At 46.1% G+C, this 19,201-nt stretch overlaps 1 protein-coding gene across 1 annotated transcript in view; it reads left to right on the top strand.

Annotated features, from left to right (window-relative positions):
• OTOG (otogelin) overlaps nt 1-19,201 on the top strand; it is a 72,163-nt gene that overhangs the window by 25,854 nt on the left and 27,108 nt on the right. The window contains exons 24-32 of the mRNA XM_036220996.1: nt 4,847-4,954; nt 6,834-6,972; nt 8,671-8,805; nt 9,110-9,256; nt 9,552-9,671; nt 11,553-11,669; nt 12,280-12,436; nt 14,966-14,992; nt 17,524-17,691. Coding sequence (XP_036076889.1) covers nt 4,847-4,954; nt 6,834-6,972; nt 8,671-8,805; nt 9,110-9,256; nt 9,552-9,671; nt 11,553-11,669; nt 12,280-12,436; nt 14,966-14,992; nt 17,524-17,691 — 1,118 coding nt within the window. The remainder of the gene's footprint in view (nt 1-4,846; nt 4,955-6,833; nt 6,973-8,670; nt 8,806-9,109; nt 9,257-9,551; nt 9,672-11,552; nt 11,670-12,279; nt 12,437-14,965; nt 14,993-17,523; nt 17,692-19,201) is intronic.

The following is a 19,201-nucleotide window of genomic DNA, read 5'->3' on the forward strand; positions in this document are numbered from 1 at the left end:
TCTTCTTTCATTTGGATCCCATGCATTTGCAAATGTCCTCTGAGAAGATCACAGAATGAAATGGTCCCTTAAAAAGTAAGGACAGTATGCTCCACAAATTGAGGGCACTCTGAGAACAAAGGCCAGAGCTCCAAATCTGTATACTCCTCTCCTCTGCGGTGAACGCCTAGCAGGTGCTCAGGGATGCAGGCAGGTCTGCAGAGGGCAAGAAGGGAGCCAGCCCACTGCCGGTGTCTGATGCAATTATTGGGAAAGGGAGGACAAGAAACCAATATTGTTGTGTATCTGCTAGGTGTTAGGCAGTGTGCCCAGGTCTATAATTAAATTCTCATAATAACCTTGAGAGGAAGATACCATTATTTCCGTTTTACACATAAAAAAACAGAGGCTTAGAAAGGTGAAGCGGCTTCAGGAAAAACATAGTGTTTTAATCACATGCTCTTTTTTTTTTTCCTTCTGACTCCTACAATCACAGTGATATGTTGGCAATGGAGAAAAGGCTAAATCTCCAGGGACAAAGAGAACAAGAATTGGATGACAGTAGCACAAGATGGGTCAACAGTTTTTAAAGAAGAAATGAGGTTAGATGTGTAGAACCTGACCTTGCAGAGTAGAGGTTGACGGCTGATGCTTGAGGACCCAGAAGAACAACTTTGGGAGCAGGAGGCTCCAGGCATCTCAGAAGTTCAGGGTGGTGGGAGGGAGACAGGAGGATGAAATCACAAGTCTGTGTAAAGAGCAGTTAACACCCTCCCCTGCCTCCCCGGTGCCCTAGCCCCGTCCAGCCAGAGAAAGGTGGTAAGAGTTTCTAGAGAAACCAAATCAGACACTTGGGACCACTAGGAGAGATGAGGTGCAGAGTGAAAACTGAGATTAAGTGAGAGCCTACTGGGACCCCAGCCATCTTATGCAGCTTGGTGGCATCTAAGCTTTTGCCTCCTAGGCCAGGGATTAAAAAAAGAAAGAAAGAAAGAAAAGAAAAAAAGAGTTATTTTGAAAATTGTGCCAAGAGAAAAAAAACTAGAGAAACTGATATTTTGGAGGTTCCCAAACAAAATGGTAGATGCCCTTAAATAGGAAGCTTCAGACTGGCTTTTGGAGTCTCACTGGTTTTTTCCCTTTTAATTTTTTTCAAATGAGCCATAATTTATACCCAGTGAAATGCAGAGTCTAAGTATACCATTTGCTAAGCTTTGACATGTCTATACTCTCTTGTAACCCGCACCCCTCTCAAGATATAGAACATGTCTGTCACCTCAAAAAATACCCTCATGCCCCATGCCTTTCCCCAGGCGGTTTTCCCCACCCCCACCCACCTGCCCCTGGCCCAGCACAGTTCTTCATTTTAGCATAGATGTCCTCTGCCTGTTCTAGAACTTCGTGAAAGTAGCGTCTACCACTAACGTCTGGCTTCTTTGCCTTAGCATGTGTTTTTCCGATGGATCCATATGGTTGCATTTTCCAGTGGTTTGTTTCTTTTTATTGTTCAGTAGTATCTCATTGTATGAATATACAGTAATTCATTTATTCATTCAAATGTTGATGGCTATTTAGGTTGTTTCCAGTTTGGGGCTATTTTGAATAAGGCCGCTGTGTCTTTTTCTTGGATGAACATGTCAGCGTGGAATCGGATCTTAGGGTAGATTTATGTTTAACTGTCTAGGAAACTGCCAAACTACCTTCCAAAGCATGTGTACGATTTTACACTCTCACCGCATGAGCGTTCTGGCTGCAACACATCCTCGCTAACCCTTGATATTTTCAGTCTTCTTCATTTTTGTTATTTGAGTGAGAATATAGTCATATCATTATGGTTTTAATTTGTGTTTCTTTAATGACTAACGATGAGTACTTTTTCATGCGCTTTTTGTACATCTTCCTTTGTGAAGTCCATTCGTCTTTTGCCTATTTGTTATTTGTTTGTTTTTTATCGAGTTGTAGTTCTTTATATATTCTGAATGCAAGTCCTTTGTCAGATATATGTACTGCAAATATTTTCTCCCAGTCTGCGGTTTCCTTGTTTATTTACTTAATGCATCTTAATATGTCTAAGGACTTCTGATGAGCAGAAGTTTTAAATTTTCATGATGTTTAATTTATCATTTTTTCCTTTATGATTAGTGCTTTGTCCCATCTTAAGAAATCTTTGCCAACTCAGGTTGCAAAGACATGCTTTTATGCTTTCCTCTGGGAGCTTTACAATTTTAATTTTTACAATGGAGTCTGAAATCTATCTAAAATTACTGTATTTTGTATATGTTGTAAATGGAGTTTAAGTTTTGTTTTTTTTCCTAACAGATATCCAGTGGTTCTAGCCCCATTAAAAAAAAAATTTTTTTCCCTATTGAATCGTTTAGACACCTTCATGAAAAATCAATGGACTATAAATATATATCTATTTTAGGACTCTTTATTTGGTTCCATTGATCTATTTGTCTGTCTTTAGGCCAATGTCACACTGTCTTGATTTCTGAAGCTTTATAGTAAGTCTTGAAATCATAGTGATAGGGCTCCAACTTTGTTCTTTATCAGAGTTTCTTGGCACTTCTAGGTCTTTGCATTTCCATATAAGTTTCAAATGAGCTTGTCAATTTCTACAAAAAGCCTCTGGGATTGTGGTTGGGATTGTGTTGAATTTGTAGATGAATTTGAGGAGAACTGACATCTCCACCCTAGTGAGTCTTCCAATGCATAAATATGGTATTATCACTCCATTTCATTGGGTCTTTTTGGATTTCTTTTGGCCATGTTTCATAGTTTTCACATAGAGGTTTTTGTACATTCGTTTCTGAATTTGTTCATAAGTATTTGATTTTTTTATTTTTGTCAATTACATACATCTAAGTTGTCAAACTTATTGGCTTAACATTATACAAATATTCCCCTATTTTTCTTGTAATCTGTAGGATCTGCAGTGTTGTGTCCTCTTTGTTCCTGATCTTGGTAATTTGAATCACTTCTTTTCTTGTCTTTCTTTTTTATTATTATTATTTAGTCTAGCTAGGTTGTCAATTTTACTGTTTCATTGATTTTCTCTGTTGTTTTTCTGTTTTCTATTTCTGCTCTTATCTTTATTATTTCCTTCTTAATACTTACTTTGGATTTTTTGGTCTTCTGTTCTAGTTCAGATATTTTATTGTAATTGTTTCTTATTTTCAAATATAAACATTTAAAGCTAAAAATTTCACTGGAAGCACTCCCTTAGCTGCACTCTACAAATATTGATACAAAGCATTTTCATTATTTTAGTTGTAATATTTTCTAATTTTTTCCGTGATTTTGTCTTTGATCCATGGTTTATTTAGAAATGTTACTAAATTTTGGAATATTTGGAGATTTTCTTTATATCTGTTTGTTTGGGTTTCCAATTTAATTTCATTGTCGTCAGAGAATATACTTTGTATGATTTCAAGGCTTTGAAACTTACTGGGCTTTTTATGGTACAGAATATAGTTTTCTTGATGAATTTCACATGTATGCATAAAAATAATGTGCATTCTGCTGTTATTGGATAGAGAGTTCTTTAATTGTTGATTAGGTCGAGAACATTGTTAGAGTTGTTCAAATTTTCTACATCTTTGATGATTTTTTTTTTGCCTATTTGTTTTATCATCAATGGAGTGAAGTATTAAAATCTTGAACAATAATTGTGATTTTGTCTTTCTCCTTTTAATTCTGTGAGTTTTTGCTTCTGTTTTTGAAGCTCTATGACATAGTACATGCCCATTGATAAACCAACTCTTTTATTATCATGAAATATTCCTCCTTATTGCTGTTAACACTGCTCGTCTTGAAGTCTTCTTTGTCTGATGTTAATATAGCCACTTCATCTTTTTTACCACTATTGTTTGCATGCGATTTTTTCCTATCATTTTACTTTTAACTTACCTGTCCCTTTGTATTTCATTTATGTCTTTTGTAAACAAAATATAGTTGCGTCTTGCTTTTTTAGCTGATGTTACAGTTTCTCTCTTTTAATTGGATGGTTTATGCGTTAGTATTTAATGTAATTTGATTGGATTTAATACTACCATCTTGTTATTATCCATTTGTCTTGTCATTCTTTGTTTTTTTTTTCTTTTCTGCCTTCTTTTGGGTTTAGCATTTTTTAGTATTTTATTACTTTTTTACTATATATCTTGGGGTTTTTAAAAAAGAGATTACGATGTATATTTTTCCTTTATCACAGTCTACCATGAATTAATATTTTACCTCTTTATGTAGAATATTTACAAGAGTATACTTTCATTTACTTCCTTCTTATCTTTTTTACTATTATTGTCATACATCTTACTTCTACATGTGTTATAAACCCCACAATTCACTGACATTAATCTTGCTCTCAGTGCTCAGTTACATCTTAAAACAATTAAGAAATAATTTTTTTATATTTACCAACTCCTCATTCCTTCATGTGAAGCTGGGTTTGTATCCTCCTGAAAAACTTCCTTTAACATTTCTTTTAGTGCAAGTCTACTGGTTGTTCCATGAGCCATATGAGTAGGAGGGTCAATGCCCACATCCATGGTCTGTTTATTAGTACATAGCTAGTGCCTAAGGGACAACTGTCATCTTGCCTGGTCAGGGAGGATATGGCTGATATAGCTAAGCTTTGCTTCTTGATGGATGGCAGAGACTTTTAAGCTGGGCCAAGTATCTGGTATTTCCAGTTACCAAGGTACCTCTGAACTCCATTAATCAGTATGGTAGAGGGTACATGGTCAGCCTCTTTTAGGGTAAATGCTGAGAGCCACCCCCAGGGTATCCATGTGGATGCAGGGACCTCCACAGATGGCAGATATGAGAAGGGTTCTCTACTGACCACCTGCTTGCTGTGTGCCTACAGCCTACTCAGACATGGCGATGCATGTTTCCTGCCAGAGGAATGCCCGTGCACTTGGAAGGGGAAGGAGTATTTCCCTGGAGACCAGGTCATGTCTCCCTGTCACACCTGGTAAGTGAAGGCCCCCCGTACAGGCTCTGCTTTTGTTGGGGAAGGGATGGAGGACGGATGTGGGATGCAGGATTGTGAACACAGTCTAGCAGTCTTCCTTCCTTCTCAGGTGCATATTCATGTTGTATATTTGTGTGCTATGTAGGGGTTTGCATACATATGCAAGTGTATGCATAAAAATAATTTTGGAGGATTTTTTTGTATTTACATGAATGTGAATTTGTTCAGATGTTTATATGAATGTGTATATATGCATATTTGTAACCATGATGGTGTGTTTGCATATTTATGTGACCGTGCAAGCGTGGGCACAAATCCAAAATGCACAGATGGCACAAATGTATATACACGTGCATGTATATGAATAGGTGGGCATTCGTAAACATGAATATGTTAGGGAATACATACAATTATAAATTTGTATATCTATAGAGGTGTGTTTATATATATTTGTGAGCATATGTATCTATTTAGCATGTGGGACCATGTATGTGCAAAGTGTGTGAATGTGTGTGCATTGGGCATACAATTTGTATTTGCATGTGCACAAACATTATACGTGTAAATGTGCATCTGTGTTTTCCTATGAATATGTACATGCCTATATATGTAAGTAAGTGAGTGTATATGTGAATATATTTGCATGCGGTATGTACATAAATAACGTAAGTATACATATGTGAGTGTGTATGCACATGGATTGGATTCTATGGAAACAGACAGAAGACCAGTTCTGTGGGGCCTGCACTGGGCCAAACAACAGAAGATAGGAAGCGGGTAGACACTCAGCATCCTAAACAGCTCCCAGGGTTCCACTGCTGCTGGGCCTGACTCACATTAACTTGCCTTCCCGAGGCTTGGCTCCTAGAGGTGTCTATGGGGATTCATTTTTAAGCAACTTATTTTCCTAATCTCCACCTGTCCTCTGCTGAGGGTCTTCCCAGCCTTGTATATCATTTCAGCGCTGAGATTCCCCTAATTACCCCTCCAAAGGCCTTACAACTACCCCTACAATCAACGAGGCCTCTCAACCCATGTCTCCCAGGCTAGGCAGCTCCTACTGTGGACACCTCTGCAGATGCCCTCAGAGGTTCCTGGCACAGAGAGCATCTCCGAAGGTCACATGGAGCCTCTCTGATATTCCTCTCATGCTCTTGCACCCCTCCAGAGGGCCCAGCATGGGTTTTCCAGGGCTCTGAGCATCGCAGTGCTCCTCCAGCTGTAGATGTGTCTGCAGGACCAAGGCGGCCCTGCCGCTGCCCCAGGCAAAGGATCATCTCAGCTCTGGTTCCTGCAACTCTTTGGACAATGACCAACGTTCATGAGCTTAGAATAATGAGGCTAAGATGGGGAGGGGAAGGAAACAGGATCAGCATGCCTCGGCTTATTCCAGTGGAGCCCCCCACCCAATGGAACCCATGTCCTGTCCTGGTCCCACATCACATTCCGGTGGCTGTCCAAAAGGATCAGGCTGGGCACAAGATCCTGTGTAAAGTAGCGTTAGGTCAGGCTGGGTGTATCGGCTCCTGGTCTGGTGTTTCAGAGATAAGTGTGTTCTGTAGGAGCCCTTGCCGGCCACTCAGCTCTCCTGAACTCTGCCTCTTGTAGGCCGAGGAAGGTCTCCTAGACTTAGGGGTTCCTCTCACCTTAATAAGTATGTGCACATGTGTGTGTGTGCACAGCCACGTGTCCTCCAATGGCTGACTTCTGCATAAAATAGGGACCCACAATCTTACCCTCCAGCTTCTGCAGAGGTTGATGTTTGTTGACCCTCTCCCCAGGGGCACAGCGAGGGCTCAGTAGGCAGTGTCTCTGTCGAAGATAATCAGAGTGGGGGTGGGGCTGTGCCCTGCAAGTGGGCCTGGGCGCTGTGTTTCAGCATGTGCCGGCAAGGCTCATTCCGGTGCGCTCTCCACCCCTGTGCCTCCACCTGCACGGCCTACGGTGACCGGCATTACCGCACCTTTGATGGGCTCCCATTTGACTTCGTGGGCACGTGCAAAGTGCACCTGGTCAAGGTGAGCTCCTGACTGTGTCTGCCTGGAGACCCAGGCAGACTGAGGCTGAGGACCCGTTAGGCTAGCATGGTGATGCTCTGGACTCCAGTCTGACGCATAGTTTGGTGGGTGGGGAGATCTAAGCCCTGAATGTGCCTATCTAGAGGTAGGAAGACGTGCTGAGGAGCAACTTAGGGGCTGGTCAGAGCTCACTAGTCATAAAATACCCCACTGCTTGTCCACTCACCATTATAACCTTGTCCCATTGAGTCCTCATGGTTTTTTTCTGCCTATAGTAAGAGCTAATGCTTTTTGAGCTTTTATTATATGCCTGGTGGTCTCCTGAGCCATGTTTGTGGATTATTTTACTTAATTCTCACAGCAGCCCTAAAAGATAGAGTTTATTGACCCCATATTATAGAAGTAGCAACTCGGGCTGAGCAAAGTTGGTTATCTTGCCCAAGGTCACACAGCTAGGCAGTTGCAGAGCTTGGGTCAGATTTGAACCATGAACTCTAACTGGAGAGTTGGTGTGTTTAAGGAGTCACATGTTCAAGCCTTCAGCTCACCAGGAGGAAGAGGAATGGTGATGTGGGAGGCACAGTTAGGGTAGGATCCCCTCTAGGAGAAAAAGGTACCAATGGGGCATGTGGAAAAGTGCCAGAGAAATATCCTGGAGACTTGGTTTTGCTAAGGGCCTATCCATTGCATATAATAGTAACAACAACAACAACAATGACAACAACAACAATGACAGACTTTTAATGGAATGAGTCCTATCTGTGGGGGAAGCATTGTACTGGGCTCTTTTATATAATTTCAGTAACTCTGCAAGACAAAAATTATCAACCCAATTTTATTTTATTTTTTAAATTTCAAAGATAATGCATGCGCTTCACTAACATTTAAAACAACATAGTAGCATATATCAAAAACAAATATTCCCCTTTACATCTCTTCTACTCCCATTCCCTGTTTTTAAGTCAGGTATAAATCCTGCAAGATCATTTTCCACAAGACAAGCGGGCAGGCACACAGACAGACACACACAGACACACACAGACACAGACACACACACACACACACACACACACACGCTTCGTTTAGTTTTTATGGCGAGGTTTCTCAAATTTGCTTTTTTCACTTAATATTATGCCTTGGACATTATCTTACATAGTCAGTACATACTTGTTTCTTTCTTCTTTTTGTAGAATTCTACAGAAAGGATGTGCTCAGTTTTGATTACTCCCCCATTGATGGACATTCAGATTGTTGCCGATATTCAAATGCCCAGTGAATACATTTGTGGATGTATCTCTAGACTCTTAGAAGTGGAATTGTTATAAAAAGTTATGTACATGTAATACATTGTTCTCTGCCTACAAATTGCCCTCCAGAAAGGCTTATACTGCTATTATCAGCATATGTAAGACAGTGCCCCACCCCCCACACCCCTGTCAACACCATTCATCCCTATTATACATTCATTCATTCATTCATTCATCAGATATACTTTCGAGAGTCACTACATGCTAAACACTGTACTAGGTACCCCAAAAAGAAACTGAGCTTCAGAGAACTGAAGTAAGTTGCCCAAGGTCACACAGGTAGTAAGTAGAAGTAGATCAAAAACTAGGATCTGTGTCCCTCTACCTCTGCACCTCTCAGCAGGATCCCTTCTCGCCCTGGTTTTACTAAACTGACTTGTGTTTTCCTCAGAGCACATCGAATCTCAGCTTCTCCGTGATTGTAGAAAACATAAACTGCTACAGTTCTGGCATCATCTGCAGGAAATTTATTTCCATCAATGTTGGGAACTCATTCATCATCTTTGATGACGACTCAGGAAATCCCGTAAGGCCCGGTACAGGTGAAGTAGTATAGGTAATTTGCAGGTTAATGGGGGCTGGGGGTAAAAGGAGTGTGGACTGTTTTCTTTACCATAGCAATTTCTCTTGGAGCCTTTGAGTCAGCAGCCCAGATTGAATTCCTTGGCCAGGGTCAGGAACACAGAGGTCAATGTCAGTGTATGAGAGAGGTAGAGGAGTTGGTGAGGTCCTGGGGCTGCCAATCCCTCCTCCCACCCCCAGCCAGGCCCAGCCAACCCAGGTGTTGGGGAACACTTGGACCTCAGGAATGACCATCTCTGTCCCCCTAGAGTCCGGAGAGCTTCCTGGATGAAAGGCAGGAGGTCCACACATGGCGAGCAGGGTTTTTCATGCTAGTGCATTTCCCACGGGAGCACATCACCCTTTTATGGGACCAGAGGACCACAGTGCACATCCAGGCTGGGCCACAGTGGCAGGTAATCCTCAAGGGACCCTCTGCTCCTGCTGGAGGTCGGGCCAAGCCAGTGGGTGTCTTTGGGTGAGCCGTAGCCTCACAGAGGAGCCAGGAACATCATCCCTTCTGTCCTGCCCACCCCCACCACCCCACTTTGTGTCCCTTCTCCTCCAACCCTTCTCCTATTGCTCTTCACATTGTAACTCCAGTAGTTGCTTCTGGGTTCATGACAGACTCATGTGCTCGTGGCGACCTCTCTGCCCATGATTCACCCCTTGAGAGCCTGCAACTGATCGTGATATCCCCTCTTTTTTTAGGGCCGGCTGGGAGGACTCTGTGGGAACTTTGATTTAAAAACCATCAATGAGATGAGGACCCCGGAGAACTTAGAGTTAACTAACCCGCAGGAGTTTGGCAGCAGTTGGGCTGCAGTCGAGGTAAAGCCTCCCCTAACTGGCTCACTCCCTCACCCAGACGGGCCCCGGCCAGCACTGAGAGAAGCGGGCCCAGGTCAGGGAAGAGGGACATTGGTGGGAGGCTGCTCCTGCAACTGCAACTGCTCTCTCCGCCTCCGAGCCGGCATCTCCAGCCCTAGACTGTCCTATGACCCAAGGATGCACACCATTCCCTCTCACAAATCAGGCTGCACACCTGCCCTGGACCAGGCTCTGCGGGGAGGGCAGGGACTGGGAAGGAGACAAAATCGCTGTCCTAGGAGAGGTGACCATCTAGCAGGAAGGCGAGGTTTATTGAATCGTGACCATCTTACCCATTTCTGTGCCCCCAGCAGCCCCGGTGCCTGGCACTAGGTCTAGCACTGAGGAGAGACCATGTGGGTTGAGACAGTCAGAGAAGGCTTTCTGGAGGAGGTGGGACCAGTGAGATACTTACTTAAAAGATAGGCCATATTTGGAAGGCTGAAAGTATCAGAGAGAAAACCTCTGAGAGGGAGGACAACGTTAGCAGAGGCAGAAATGAGTCAGGGCGTCCCAAAGGTTTAAGAAATGTCTGATTGAATCTTCTAAGCTGTGAGCACTGAACTGAGAGCAGAAGACCTGGGTTCTTATCTTGGATCATCCATTGACTTATTGGGTGACCTTGAGTAAGGCACATCTTCTCTGGTCCTCTGTGAAGTGAAGGGGCTGTGCCAGGAGAGAGATGTCACCTCATATGACAACTCTGATCAGTCAAAAGCTGCTGCCTGGGAAGCTGTGTTAAGTACTACCTAAGACTTGTTTTAGGCTCAGCTGGAAGGAGAGCTGTGATGGATTAGTTATGTCTGCGACGGGTGCAGCAATGGAGAGTTTTGATATGAGTGTTACATATTTGCCTTTCCTGGACGAGGGATCTGAGGTCCCTAATTCTCTGTTGGGGAGTAGATGGAGATGAACCTATGTAGACCGGGGTCAAGAGAGCTTTTTAGTTATGGCCAGGAGCTCAATTTAATCCTGAGGTGGGACAAGTCTGCTCTCAGGGCCTCAGAAAAGTGTACCCACACTTATTCTAGAGAAGCTGAGTGGGTCACTAACCTTTATTGCTCCCCTCCTTTAACACCCCTCCACTGCTTTTCTCACACTAGCCAATCCCCTTGGGCGTACCCTGGGAGACTCCAGTGAAAATGTAGGACTGAGGGAGGAGGTTCGACATCAGGGAGGTCTGCATTAGTTCTCTGTAGCTGTGTAGCAACGTTATCACAGACTCAGCAGCACTCAACCCCCCGTACGTATCACCTGTCTCACAGTTTCTGTGGGTCAGGAGTCAGGGTGCAGCTCGACTTGGTCCTCTGCTTAGGGTACCACGGGCTACAATCAAGCCGTCAGCCAGAGCTGGGCTTTCATTTGAAGAGTCAGTGGGGAAGGATCTGCTTCCCCACCGGGTGATTTGGTCATTGGCAATGTTCAGTTCCTTGTAACTGTAGAGCTGAAGACTTCTGGTTTTTTTCTGACTGTTGGCTAGACGTGACCCTCAGCTCCTAGACACCACCCAGCATTCCTGCCATGTGAGTTTCTCCAACATGTCTGCTTACTTCCTCACAGCCAGCAAGGGAGAAACTCCAGCAAGATGGGCTCTGCAAATTATGTAACACAATCATGCAATCACATACACACAGCCATGGCCATCCATCACCTTTGCCATCTTCTTGTTGGTTTAAAACAAGTCCTAGCTAGGTCCCTCCCACACTCAAGGGGAAGGGATAATACAAGGACATAAACACCAGGAGGCAGGGATCAGGGGGCCACTCTAAGAGCCTGTTCACCATATTGGGCAACGAGCATTTGGCAGGTAGGGAGGTTGACAGTCCTCCCTTTGCCCTTCAGTGCCCAGACAGCCTTGATCCCCAGGACACGTGTGTGCTGAATCCTCTCCGAGAACCATTTGCCAAAAAGGAGTGCAGCATCCTGCTCAGTGAGGTGTTTGAGACCTGCCACCCTGTGGTGAGTGGACCCCAACCTCAGGCACTCCTGAGCTCCCCCGCCCCCGGGATCCCTTCTGCTCTCAGACCACCCCCTCCATCTCGCCTGGAAGAAACACCCCAGGTCTGCAGGGGAGATTCACCTCTGCCATTCCCCTGCCTCCAGCATGCTCAGACGAGTCTGTTCTGTTTCCCCAGATGACCTGGGACAGACAGCCAGACAAACACAGCTTCTGTGCCCTTTCAAGCCTGTCTCAGTCTGGCTTTTCCTCCAGGTCAGGAATTTCTTCCGAATAGTGATCCTAAGCCCCTCGTGCTGTGGCATCAGCCTGTTGCCTAGTGGAGACAGAGGATAGCTGGCACGCAGCTCGGCGTGGCACCCTCCAGGGCCTCAGAGGCTGCTGTCAGATCGACCTTGGCTGTCTCTGGCCCTGGCTGGCAGTTCATCCCCATGTCTGTTCCTCAGCTACAGCCTCCATCCCTGGATCCAATGGCCTAGGCCGCAGCTTCATCCCATCTTGTGGTCCCTTCATGTCTTTGCTGCTTCCCGAGGCTGACTGGCATCGGCTAGGGAGCTGCAGGGCTAATATCCAGGACCTGTCCGCTGACTTCTGACTTCTGACCCCTTCTAGGTCGATGTCACTTGGTTTTACTCAAACTGCCTGACGGATACATGTGGGTGCAGCCGGGGCGGTGACTGTGAGTGTTTTTGTGCCAGTGTGTCCGCCTATGCCCACCAGTGCTGCCAGCATGGGGTAGCCATCGACTGGCGGACACCGCGCCTCTGCCGTAAGTGTCTAGACCAGTCCTCTGATGGGGAGAGTAGGACCCCTTCTGTGGGCCGGCCTGTGAGGTACCATCACTCTGACGAGCTTGCATTTACTGAGTGCTATGTGCCAGAATCAACTCCCTTGTGTGTATCATTCACTGAATTCTTATAACTACTCTGTGAAGTAGGACTATTTATTCCTGTGTTATAGCTGGAGAAACAGGTTAGAGGGAGAGAGACTAAGTAATATGTTCAAGGTCGCACAGGTTAGTGGTAAAACCAGGGCTCATCCCCATATAGTCTGGATGCAAACCTGTGCTCTTAGTTTTGATGGAGGAGTCAAGAGCCCTGGCTTCCAGCCCCAGAGCTGCCACTGGTGAGCTGTATGACCTTAAGCAAGTCACTCCAGCCTCTCTGGGGTTCAATTTTCTCATCCGAAAAATAAGAATAGACCTGTCCCACCAGGTTTATTGTGAGGATCAAAGGCGATAGTGAATGTCAAAGCCTTTTGTCAGCTGAGACATGCTGTCAGAGGCAGCACAGGGTATCAGAGCATTTAGGGCAGTGGTGGTCTGCAAATACTTTTGGTTGCACACTCTTACCAAGTAAAAATATGTTGAGTACACATACATATGCATACATATATACATGTACATATATACAATTATTAGGAGTGTAAATATGTATTACAAAAGTAAATATTTGAAAGATGAAATGAAACATAAAAATTTAAATTATTACCTAATTATTACTTTTCCCTATGTATCAATGATCTTCCTGGTGCAAGGCTGCCTCACTTCGGCGTGCAGTAGTTATCCCACAGGCTCTGGGGCCCCCCGTCTGGGTTCAGACCCAAGCTCCACCAAGTAGGGTGACCTGGGACATGCTGCTGACGCTCTGAGTTGTAATTGGGAGGTCAGGAGAACTGTACCTACCTTGCAGCGTGCTGTGGGCTTTAAACGAGATGACGCATGTAAAGTGCTTGGCGCAGTGCTCTATGCAATTGCTAAGGTCGCTGTCATTTTTCATGGGGACATGGGTGCGGGCGTGTCCTGAGCCCTGGGGGCTTCAGACAGGATGACTTCAGGAACAAGATGGAACAGAATTTGCCTTCGACGTGCCCTTTTGCTGCCCGTTTTTCCGTGAGACCCTTCTACCACGGGCGCCCTGGGTCCTCATGTAGTCTGCGTCTCCCTCTACTTCTCTGATACCAACTCCTTCAAGAAGGAGAAGGGAACATACCCTTAATGAGGATCCGTTGTGTGCCAGGCCCCGTGCCTTCCACGGATTAACTCATTTAGTATTCAGGGCCAGGACTAGGGTGAGGCGAGTGAGGCGCTCACACGACATAAGATTGAACAGGACACCAGGAGAACTCAGGAATCAACATAAATAATATTTTAAGACAGTGTCTTTAAAAAATCAAAACTATTACAAAATAATTTTGACGGACAAAATATGAGCGTTTTAAGTAATGACAGGATCAATGTCATTGATTTTCCTTTTGTCTCAGGCTCCAATACGGCTTGGCAAAGCACTGTCACCGATCCTATCTTTGTTTTTAAATTTTGATATTTTATTCATCATGGATATTTTGCATTAATTTTGAAATTACAAAAGGATTGGATTAAAATATTATATATCTTGATTGCCGAGATTTTTGATGCCCCCCCTTAAATTTTGCACCTGAGGCGAGCACTCGCCATCTCCTAGTCCAGGCTTCGAAAGTCTGTGGGGCAGATACTAGTGGTGGTCCCATCTTATAAAGGAGGGCATTTGCCCATAACCACACTGTAGGTCAATGACCCCTCGTGCTCTTTCCAGGGGACAATGTCAAATACAAAGGAATCGTGTGGATCATGGAGTTTGGGGAGTGGAGTGGAGTCGGTGGCTCTCTTCAGACCATGCCTGTGAATGGAAAGGCCCTACGTCACCCTTTATCCCAGATCTACCGGACTGGCTTCTCATGGCCTTGTTCCTGGTTTTAGGTGCCCCTTGCAAGGTCCCCAACTTACTGCAATGGACTGAGGCCCCAGGGAAACGGGCTGTGTTGCTGAGCTTTGCCACTAGAGGGCGTGCGGAGCACATGCTTGGAGGACCTTGTCAGCGCCTGAGGGAAACTGCCATAGGGGCCTGAACAAGCCTTAGACTCTTGGAAGGCTGACTTCTATTTTGTGCTTGCATTCTTCTTGGACCTTCCGCAACACTTCCAATTGGAACTTTCATCCCCTGATTCCAATCTTGCCCTTTGGGACAACACAAAACACACCCTTCTGCCCAATATTCATTCATTCATTCATTCATTCATTCGATACATGAACGCCTACCCTGGGCCAGGCTTTGAGCTCTGTGCTAGGGCCACAGAGAGGAGCCAGTGTATTTTCTATGCCTTAAGACATCTGAATCCAATGACTATGCCTGAATTTTGGAGTTTAGGCATCAGACCAGGTCTGGCCCTAGGGGAAGGAGGGAAAGCTGGGACGCTAGGGGTCTGGGCTTTGTCCATCTGTTCCAGGCTTCTCAAGAAGTCTCTGTTCTCTCTCTTTCAGCATATGACTGTGACTTCTTTAACAAAGGTAAGCCTGTCCTCTCAAAGTGGAGCCTTGGGAGCTGGGGCCCTGCCAGCCCTGTCCTGGTACCACAATAGCATTGGCCATCCTGAGGCCCTTTCTGGCCCTAGAAGAGCCATGACATGGGGGCAGGAGGAACCTCATCATACAGAGAGAACCCTGGCAGTGCAAGGCCCAGGGATTCCTAGAACTCTGTCCCTAACAGCTCCTGAAGCCTCTGTCTGGAGCGCAGGCCAGACCAGCTTCCCAGAAATTGTGCTCACCCACGGCAGCTCCACCAGGAAGGAAAAACCCCATTTGCTCCAATGTGCCATCTACAGCCTTCATAATCTAGCTCATCAGGCCTGCAGAATGCTGCCTTGGGTTTACTGAAGTTTTGAGCTGGCAAAAGCAATTGCAAACTTTTCCTGAGAATGGTGTGGCTCGGCCTGTCAGAGTCACCGTCAAATTTGGTCGAGGCCTCAAGGTATCAGGATGTACTCCCATCTCTGCATTTACCAGGGTGAAAACACAGGTCATCGCAAAAGACCCCCGTGAGGTTGATGTCCAGCATTAGAGCCAATCAGTCAATTTAATCACTAGGATAGGGTAGGCATTGGGGGTAGGGCTGCCCAGGAGTAATTTTCAGTACTGATCTCTGTCCTGATGGGCCAAGGTTAGACCTTGGCAGAGTTAGATGCTGATCAAGTCCTTGGTGTCATTCACCTTTGATTACCAAAGCTTCCCCACCCCGCCCCTTCTAGGCACCTTCCTGCCAGGAGCAAGCCTATGTGGGTATAGGCCCAAGGCTTTGTCTTCTTGTCCAGTTACCTGCATTATCATATTTGGGTTTGAGAAACATCCCCCTGGAAAGAGTATAGTGGGTGAAATGATAGGAGACTGACAAGAGACAAGGATACAAGTTAGAGGCTCCGAGAGATGAGGGCTGGACCAAGGTATGGCATAATTCACAGGAACTACAGTCCTATCCAGCTGTTGGCCTAAACAGTTGGCCCCAAACCTTTAATCCTTAAAGGAATTAATTTGTAGTGGAAGAATTGTGGTCTCTAGGACAGGCAGGGTCTGTCTGACATCAAGCAAGACATTTCAGCAAGACAGCTCTGAGCAGAGTTTTCTCCCTTCTGTGGCATTTTGGGTGGCAGTAACTGGCAAAAGACAAGCTGTTTCTAGCATCCTCCACCTACCCACCCACCCACCTATCCATTCCTCACTCTGTTCTTCTGCCAACATGTTCTCTGGTCCAAGCCCTTGTCAGGTGCTGGGGAGTCAATGGTCAAAGAGAGCTGTCTCAGCATTGTGCTGGAGCCTGCCCACGCTGGCTCTCTAGAATCAATTGTGTGTTCCTAACACTGCATTCACTTGGTAGTTGGAAATTGACCACTGGTGGGAGAATTTATACCATGGAAATCAGCAAACACTACAAACTGGGGTTTTGTTTGTTTCTTTGCTTGTTTTCTGAGAGCGGATAGTTAACTATCTACCAGCACAGACTGCCTGTCTCGGTAAGGGAGACACCCATGAACCCCTGATTGAGATCCATCGTGAGAGCTGTGATCATCAGTGTGTGCTGTGTTCTAAGGGCTGGTGGACCACAGAGGAGGAGGGATGATGTTTGTGTGCAACAAGAGAGGGTGCAGGGAGAGCTTCCCCAAGGAGGTGATATTTGAGCTGGATCCCAGGGATAGAGTAGGCGTTTGCCAGACACGAAATGGGACGACTGCTCTGAGTGAGGAGGACTGCATGAGCGGGGACATAAGGTAGGACACAGCATGGCTCCTTCAAAGAGGAGCAAGGGAAGATCGGCATGGCAGGGGCAAGGGTGTGGAGAGGTGGGGAGGTAGGCAGGGGTTGGAGCATGAAGGGCCCCTGAGTTCAAGCCAGGCTCTTTGATTCTATCTTGAGCGCAATGGGGAGCCAATGATGAGTCCCAGCAGAGAGTATGGCTAGGAAGGTGGCTCGGCCACCTACAGGGAGGAGGCACTGGAGGTGGGGAGCACACCCGAGGCAGGGAGGTCAGTTACAAGGCTGTTACAATTGTCTAGGAAACCAACCTGTACTGAAAACTGCAGGAACCCAAGAGACACAAAAGTGTTTGGAATAAGGAAACACTAATGTTGATTGAGCCCAAGCCTTCCTGGCCTTCATCACTCAAGCCCTGGGTGGGCAGAGACTGGGTCTGATATCTCCTCCCAGTGGCGACTCTGAATAGAGCAGTGGCTGGCATGGCAGAGTCTCCTGCAATGGGACAGGCCCACAGAGAGACTTTTGGGTGGCCTTGTTCCCAGGTTTCCTGTGAAATGAAATGATTCAGGTACTGTGCAGAGGGTCGGTCCCTGTCAGGGACTAGCAGCCTGGGGTTCCTGTCCTTCCTTCTCATAGAAATCAAGGTCCCTGGGACCTGGAGCGAGGGAAGCGACCAAGGGCAGCTCCTTGGTACCCTCCCTCTCCCTCACCTCTGGCAGGGGTGGGCAGGTAGAGACGGGAGGCAGGCAAAGGCCCAAGAGGGCAGGCCTTACATCTGGGTCTTTTCTCTCCAGCACTAGGTAAAGGCCCCTACCATCTGGCCAGCCAGGCAGCTGCTGGTACCCTGGTGTCCACGAAGGCAGCAGGTGGTGCCGTAGTCCTAGTGAACACGGAAGACGTGGCACCGGGGGACATTGTGAATTTCCTGCTGACGGCTGCACTGTACAAGGCCAAGGCCCACGGTAAGACCCACCTCTGGCCTCACCCCAGCCCTTGGTGGAGGGAGGCAGTTGCCAGTGGAGGAAGGATGCTGAGGCCCTGGACCATTTACAGTGGCTGGAAAAACATGGGGCTCCAACAGGTGCCCCTTTCCCAACCGAGACAGGGTTCGGAGTCAGCCTGTTCGCTTCTTCAGAGAGATACCTCCCATCTTCTTCCCAAAAAACCAGGGAGGCCAAGGTCCAGAAGTACCGTTGAACCTAACTTTCCACAATAACTGCATTCCAGAAAAGCAGGGCGGTAACTTCCTCTCCCTGTCCCCTCCCTACTCTCCTCCTCCTCTTCCTTCTCCTCCTTCTTCTCTCCCGCCTCCTCTGCTCCCTATTTAAAAAAAATAAATTTATTTTATATTAGTTTCAGGTGGACAGCACAGTAGTTAGACATTTACTTGATTTGCGAAGTGATCCCCTGATCACGCCAGCGCCCATCTGGTCCTGCACACAGCCCTCACAGTGTTATCGACCATATTCCCTATGCTGTAATCTACATCTCCGTGACTTTTTGTAGCTACTAATCTGTGCTTCCTAATCCCTTCCTTTTTTTCACCCAGCCCCCCAATATCCCTCCCATCTGGCAATCACCAGTTTGTTCTCTGTATCTATGAGTCTGTTTTGGTTTAGTGTGTTCATTTTTTTTCCCCCCTTAGATTCTGCATATAAGTGAAATCATATGATATTTGTCTTTCTCTGACTTAGTCCCTTAGCATAATACCCTCTAGGTCCATCTATGTTGTTGCAAATGGTAATATTTCACTTTTTCGTGGCTGAATAATATTCCATTTTATGTATGTACCATAACTTCTTCACCCAATCTGTTGATGCTCTGCTCCCCATTTTTAAGACTGTATAGACTTTAAATGCCAGGTGAGCGCTGGCTGATACACGGACTCCAGCAGGGCGTCCTCCTGTGAATATAGGAGTGGGCCCTTGATTTGCTCAGGTTATGATCCTGCGTTGTGAGTTGGTGTGTTATACCTGGAACCAGCCCTACCCACCTGGGCCTCAGACTGCCAGCAAACCTGGAGGGCTTAGCTTTAGTAGGCATTGCTGTCTCTTCAGAGTTCAGTAGTCCCTGAGGGGTGGCAGAACCCTGTCCGGAGAGAAGTGACCCCTGCATAGTATTTGTTCTGGGCCCTGGGGCCAAGGCCTCAGTTCGCCGGTGCCAGGAAGCCTTCTTGTCTGTGGCCACGTGTGTATGTCCCAGGAGGTGTGGTCACTGTAATTAGCTTTTCTTCCCCCAAATCCTGTTGGCCCCATCTAGTCTGAATCTTTCTAATCACAGGGATGATCCATGCAGCCACTTCTAGCATTCACTGGAGCCTTGAGCCAAGACACTTCTCAGAGAGTTCATCCCTACCTGAGAATATAAGTTCTCAAATTCTCAGGGTCTACCATTTAACTAGTTTTGAGGGTCTAATTCCCTTCCCTCCTACCCTCTCTCTCTCTCCCTCTGCCTCTCTTCTTGCCTCCCTCC

The sequence above is a fragment of the Rousettus aegyptiacus genome, unplaced genomic scaffold, assembly GCF_014176215.1.
Source record: "Rousettus aegyptiacus isolate mRouAeg1 unplaced genomic scaffold, mRouAeg1.p scaffold_m13_p_5, whole genome shotgun sequence".
NCBI classification, from domain to species: domain Eukaryota; kingdom Metazoa; phylum Chordata; class Mammalia; order Chiroptera; family Pteropodidae; genus Rousettus; species Rousettus aegyptiacus.